The sequence below is a fragment of the Colobus angolensis genome, unplaced genomic scaffold (genome assembly GCF_000951035.1).
Source record: "Colobus angolensis palliatus isolate OR3802 unplaced genomic scaffold, Cang.pa_1.0 Scaffold3, whole genome shotgun sequence".
In the NCBI taxonomy this organism is placed as follows: Eukaryota; Metazoa; Chordata; class Mammalia; order Primates; family Cercopithecidae; genus Colobus; species Colobus angolensis.
In genome coordinates this window covers 2,316,419-2,323,373 of record NW_012116265.1, presented here as the reverse complement: position 1 = coordinate 2,323,373, position 6,955 = coordinate 2,316,419, and the positions used below count along the sequence as shown (strand labels likewise).

Genomic DNA, 6,955 nt, shown 5'->3' with positions numbered 1-6,955 from the left:
AAAGGTATGGGGACATGAAGCCATACAGTGTACAGGGGAAATAGCTAGAATCTAGAATAGCTAGAGTTCTGCGGGTCACTACGTAGGGGTCCTTGTGTCATCTAGAGATGCTGGGCAGAGCTGTGGCCTGAGCTAGTGGCACAGCTTGATTGATTGGGGCAGAGAAATGTCCCACAGCTCTGCTCAGTGAGTTGCATTTGGGGACAGGGGTTCTTAGGGATCTGACTGTGAGTGTGGTAGAAGTGGGCACCTTGCCGAGGAGGCCAGGGAAGGTGGACACCACTACCCAGGAACACCTTGCCCACTCTGGCTCTTGGCCCAGGGGAGCCTCAGAGTGAGGGAGAGGCAGTGCCCTTGGGTTGTACTTGAGGGCAAGCATTCCTCAGACGTCATCAAGAGCCAAGAACCAATTGATGACACTTTACAGGGACACTCAGGTGGTACCTGCAAGGGCTGATAAGGAGGGCTTGGAGCTAAGGAGCTGGAGGAACTTGGTCTTTCTCAGCTTGGGGGCCAAGATGCTGCAGTTCAGCAGGGTGACAGAGCTCTGGGCAGGGGGTGGGTCCCTGGGAGGGACTGAAGGCCTCCAAGGATGAGGCCTCGGGAAGCCCCCTCATGGGGCCATCTTCCCCTCAGCCTGATGGAGGCCTCAGGTGGCAGATAGCCAGGCCGGCTCTGCCTGGATGCTGGTCTGGATTAGGGCCACTCTCTTCTCTGTACTTCTGTAGTTTGTAGACTTCTCTGTTTCCTAGGACCAAGTCCTTTATAAAAACATCTGGCCTGCCTTGGGTGAGTGAAGTGGTGGTTAGGAAGGTCACAGGCCCTGACTGACTGCCTGGTTCAAGTCCTGGCTCCACCCACTTCAGCCTTGAGCAAGTCTCCAACCTCAGCATTCCTCAGTTTCCTCGAGTAGGGTCATAACAGATCTACTTTTTGGGTGATTGGAAGATGAAATGAGTCCCTTTGTGTAAAGCACCTGGCATAGTGTCTGGCATGGATTAGTAGTAAGTGTTCAATAAATGCCAACCATCATTATCATCATCATCCTTCTTATCATGACAAGGTCCTTTCTTTACTTCAGTCAGGCTGGGGCAGGTGTCAGGGTGTCCCTGAGCCAGGCTTGATGGTGGCAGCAGGTGGCCTATGCCAAGGAGAGCTCCCACAGCCAGCGCAGAAGGAGGTGAAGGCCAAGACAGAGCTGGGGCCTCCAGGTGCCGTGTGGCATCACATGGGACTGCCTGTCCTTCCCTGTGTGGCCGGGAGGCAGATGGAGCTGTTTCTCCCGCTGCCACACTCCCCAGCCCGGCCCAGGCAGCCAGCTCGCCCCTGCCTATTGCCAGGTGAGACCATGATTATACGAGCCCCATCTTGCTCCACGGGAAGCCTCAGCACCACATTCCTGGCCTCGTCATTGCCTGTGCCAGAGCCCAGGGCCAAGGCAGTGCCTCACCTCACATCCCAGCCCATCTCATGCCAGCCCTTTCCAAGAGATCACAAAGAAGAGGCACTCCCTGGGAGGGGTGAGCCAATGCCAGGAAGCTGATGCCTGGGCAGGAAAGAGGCTAAGGAGACATGGGGCTCATGGTATAAACAAATACCAGGAAAAATTTCCTGGACTTCCCCTACCTCCACCCAGTACTTGGGGAAGAGGAACACAGCAGCTGGGCCTGTTTTGTGTCACTGCCTTGAAGTGGAGGCTGAAGGGGGCTGCCTGAGGGCTCTGGCCAGTCTCCCAGCCCCTCTCTGCTCCATCTCGGCTCCCGGGCAGTTACTGAGCACCCATGGTGAGCATGGATGTGCAATATTCCATCAGCCCAGGGCATAGCAGCCATGTGGGTTGGGGAAACAGAAGAGGACCCTGTTATTCACATGCCCAGTGGTAGGTAGGGAGTGAGGGGCCAAAGAGTGAGAGCTCTTGGAGGAACAAATGATGACTTATTTGTCCCTACTTCAGGGCCTGGCTCAAGGAAGGCACTCAGGAAATGTTGGATGGAGAGATGATGGATGTATGGATGGATGGCGGGAGGGATGGAGGGTTGGAGGGATGGATGGATGATGGATGGATGGATGGGTGGATGGAGGGATGGATGGATAATGGATGGATGCATGGTTTGATGGATGGATGGGTGGATGCAGGGATGGATGGATGTATGGGTGGGTAGATGGGTGGATGGATGGATAATGGATGGATGGATGATGGATGGATAGATGGGTGGGTAGGTGGGTGGATGGAGGGATGGAGGGAGGGATGAATGTATAGATGGATGCATGCATGGATGGATGGATAGATGGGTGGGTAGGTGGGTGGATGGAGGGATGGAGGGAGGGATGAATGTATAGATGGATGCATGCATGGATGGATGGATAGATGGGTGAGAAGATGGAAGAATGAATGCTTTGATGGATCGGTGATGCAGAGAGGCAGGAATAGCCTCGGGCCTCATTCTGGACTCCCATTCTCTTTCAGCACTTTCATTCACCCTACTATTCTTTATAACTTATTTTTGTTAAAGTATAATTAACATACAATAGTGTCTACACCTTAAGTGTACAGTTGGATGAATTTTTACATGGGTATACACCCTTGCAACCACCACCAAGATTAAGACACAAAACAGTTCCAGCTTCCCAGAAGGCACCCCACTTTGAACAGCATCATCACCTCCCATAAATATCCACACACCATGCTCCCATTGTGACTTAATAGCAAGCACCCGTACACTCAGCCTCTACACACTCAGCATCCACACACTCAGCAATCCTGGGGCCTCTGTCCCCATCCAAGCGCTGTCTACTCTCCCTCGCTTGGGTCCTTCATTCCTCCTCTCCTGCTCTGTTGTCTCAGCCTGGACTGGTGCAGTGGCCTCTGGGCCCCCTGCCCTCCAGCTGCTACCTGGTGATTCTCCTCCACCACTGTTACCACCTCTGCCTCTTAGAAGATGGCATGGTCATTCCGTGATCCTTGGAAATTTGCAGGGAGTAGCTATTGGCCCAGCTGGTCCCTGTGTCTCTTAGAGGCTGGGTGCCAGTCAGCTCCAAACCTGTTGGCTGATCGCGTGCACCTTGAGGACCCCACAGCCCTTCCTGGAGGCCAGAAGGATGAGAATGGTGAGGGAAAACAGTGTACTATGAGGAAATGGCCCCAGGAGTCCCAGAAGCATTCCCTCATAAAGAGAGGATATGACCAGTGGAGAAGAGAAGCGAGAGGAAAAAGCCCAAACAAAGGGCGGGAAATGCCATTCTGGGTGGGTAGCTCCTGAGGAGGGACTGTTGGACAAAGGACACACGTGAAAGTGGAAATGATTTAGGGCCTCCCTCCCACAGAGGAACATCCTTCTTGGCCCCCAGGGCAGAACAGAAATGCAGGCTCTCAGGCCAGCTGTGAAGAGACAGTTTGCAGTTGACATTTACCAATGCTTTCTTTATTATTTAGAAAAAGTTATCAGTGAGTGACCCTCCAGGGCTCTCAGCTGGCTCATTTTTATTCTTTCATCGCCTCTGATCCTAGTTGTCCCTTGTCTTAGCTCAAGCTGCTGTTAAATAAAAAATACTATAGACTAGGTGGCTTGAACAACAGAAATTTAGTTATCACAGTTCTAGAGGCTGGGAAGTCCAACATCAAGGTGCCAGTAGTTTTGATTCACTGGTTGGGACTCTGTTCCTGGCTTACAGATGGCCGCCTCTTACTGTGTCCGCATATGGTGGAGAGAGCGAGAGCTCTGGTTTCTCTTTTTCTTATAAGAGCACTTATCCCATCATGAGGCCTCACTCTCATGACCTTATCTCAACCTTATTACCTCCCAAAGACCCCACTTTCAAATTCCAACAATTGAGGATTAGGTTCAGCATACAAAATTTGGGGGTACGTATTCAGTCCATAATACCTCTTCTCCAGAAAATGTTCCCTGAGCTATGCCAATAAGCTGGGTTGGGTGTCCCTGCTCTGTGCTGTGACATCCTGTACTATGACTGCCTGATGACTCATCTAGACTGTGAACCCCATGGGGCAGGAACCATGTCACATTCACCACTGTATCCCTGGTTCAGGGCCTGGCACAAACACAGCAGGTGTTCAGTAAACCTTTGATCAATGGTGGGATGAATGAGCAAATGCCTGAGCAGGGAGAGAGCCTTCTTATATCTGTCCTAATGTCCTGTCTAGATTCCTTAGGTTCCTTCCTCTCACCTCCCGCCTTTGTTTGTGGAGGAGGAAGAAGACAGGGAGGAGGAGGAGGAATAAGAAGAGGAAGGATGTGTTTGACTTGCTTTATGCCTTCACTTAAGACTCACTGTCTTTAGGGGAACTTGAGCTGTTCACTAGGGACAGACACATTAGTGGCTTAGGCAAGTGGTTCTTTGGGACTTTATTTTTGGAAGGAGGGGGATGGAAGAGGATCAAACCACTTTTTTTTTTTTTTTTTTTTTTTTTTTACCAACAGGAAAGCAAAGGGAGAAAGCTCTAGGCTAATAGGCCAGAAGACCTAGCTCTGCCAATAAAATCAACCTCATTTTGTGAATACTTACTGTGTGCCAAGGACCCTGCTAGGTGCTTTGCTTGCACTTAATCCTCAGAACAACCCTCTAAAGGAGGCAGGATGAGTACTTTTATCATCACCCTCCCCATTTTACAGATAAGCACACTGAGGCACAGAAAAGTTAAAATTCCTGCCAGGAAAGACTCAAGTCAGATCTGTCTGATCTCCAAACCACTCTGTCTGCTAGGCCCTGGGCTGCGGCTTCAGGATGGGGGCTTGTATTCTCTGTGGCTCTGCTACACCTAGGTACTCCCACTCCCACAGTCACACTGGTCATGTCTAGAAGGCAACAGCAGCAGGATTTGGCACGTGCTCCACATTAGGCTAACAGAGGTCGCAGGAGAAATGGGAGCCTTTGGTACAAAGACCATTGGTGGATAATCCAGGGCTGGGAGGAACTGATTGGCAGGAAGTAGCCTGCACTGCGCCTGCAGGAGGAGTGAATCTTCGGGGTTAAGGAAATGCAGGCTAGCCGGGCGCAGTGATGTGCACCTATAGTCCCAGCTAGTCAGGAGGCTGAGACAGAAGAATCACTTGAGGCCAGGAGTTCGATACCAGTCTGGGCAACATAGCAAGACTCCATCTCTAAAAATGGACAAACTAAGAAACCGTATGTTTCCATTAAAGCATATTTAGTTACATAACAGTAACTACCAAAAGAAGCAGCCCAAACTATTCCCCTGATTGCTTCTGGGGAGTGGATTTGGGGGCCAATGAGCTATGATGACACTGTTATTTTTCATGACTTTTCCAATGGTATTAATATTTTAAACCAAAATTTTACTTTTTAAAAAAGCGAGTATGTCAAGGCAAAGGATCCTTCTCACTTATAAATGTGCATAAATGAAATTTCTTTTTCCTCCTCCTCCACTCCTATTTCTGCCCCATTTTTTTCCAGGAAGAAAAAATGCTGGGCATCTTGGTGCAGCACAGAGTCCGGAGTGGCGTCTCAGGCATCGTGGGCATGGAGGTGGATGGGCTGCCCTTCCACAACACCCACGCCGAGATGATCCAGAAGCTGGTGGACGTCACCAGGGCGCAGGTGTAACCGTCCATGTTCCGTGGGAGCAGAGTCCCTACCAATGGGTGGTTCTGCATCCGGGGAGAATGCAGCTGCTTCTGGCGACAATCCTGCTAGTAAACACTGGTATTCGGTGAGCAACGAACACTCGCCTGGCCTGGGAAACTGCATGCCCACTTCCTGGGAGGGGTTAGCGTAAGTGCTGTGGACAAAGGTCAACATTTCTCCGGGGCTTGCCACAGGACAATGCCTAAGACTCTCAAGGCGTCGATTTCAACCCTCCTTCACGCTGGCTTCTTCAGGCCAGCCACGTGGTCTCCTGCGAGAATCTTCTCGACAGTTACTTCTGGGGACACTTGTGAGCAATTAACTGTCAGGCAGAGCATGAGAACAAATATTCCCAGGCCATGTAGGACACTCCAGACTCCAGTCATCTTCCCTCATCCGTGGTTTCTGTTCATCGTGTTCTTAGTTACTCATGGCCAACTGCAGACCGAAAATACTAAGTGAAAGATTTCAGAAATAAACAACTCCTAAGTTTTAAATTGTGTACTATTCTGAATACTGTGATGAAATGTCACAGCATCCTGCTCCATCCTACCTAGGACATGAATCCTGCCTTTGTCCAGGGTACCAGTGCTGTAGACACCACCCGCCTGCTAGTCACTCAGCAGGTGATCACATCCACTGTCATGGTATTGCAGTGCTTATATTCAAGCCCCTCTTATTTAACTTAGTAATGTCCTCAAAGTGCAAGAGTAGGGATGCTGGCAATTTGGATATGCCAAAGAGAGGCCATAAAGGGCTTCCTTTAAGTGAAAAGGTGAAAGTTCTTGACTTAATAAAGAAAAAGTTCATATATTGAGGCTACTAAGATCTATGGTAAGAATGAATTTTCTATCCATGAAATTGAGAAGGAGGCCGGGCCTGGTGGCTCACTCCTATAATCCCAGCAGTTTGGGAGCCTGAGGCAGGCAGATCACTTGAGCTCAGGAGTTTAAGACTGGCCTGAACAACATAGTTAAACCCTGTCTCTACCAAAAATAAAAAAAATTAGCCAGGCCTGGTGGCGGGTGTCTGTAATCCCAACTACTCGGGAGACTGAGGCAGGAGAATCGCTTGAAACCAGGAGATGGAGGTTGCAGTGAGCCAAGATCAAGCCACTGCACTCCAGCCTGGGCGACTAAGTGAGACTCTTAAAAAAAAAAAAAAGAAAGAAAAGCCAGGCGCTGTAGCTCACGCCTGTAATCCCAGCACTTCGGGAGGCTGAGGTGGGCAGATCACTTGAGCTCAGGAGTTTGAGACTGGCCTGGGCAACATGATAAAACCCCATCTCTAGCAAAAATAGAAAAAATTAGCTGGGTGTGGTGGTGGGTGTCTGTAATGCCAGCTCCTCAGG

General features: G+C 50.1%; 1 protein-coding gene across 1 annotated transcript in view; it reads left to right on the top strand.

Annotated features, from left to right (window-relative positions):
- Positions 1-6,101, top strand: part of LOC105517296 (chromosome unknown open reading frame, human C14orf159) — a 99,895-nt gene extending 93,794 nt beyond the window's left edge. The window contains exon 14 of the mRNA XM_011949796.1: positions 5,390-6,101. Coding sequence (XP_011805186.1) covers positions 5,390-5,583 — 194 coding nt within the window. The 3' untranslated portion in view covers positions 5,584-6,101. The remainder of the gene's footprint in view (positions 1-5,389) is intronic.
- The last annotated feature ends 854 nt before the right edge of the window (positions 6,102-6,955 follow it).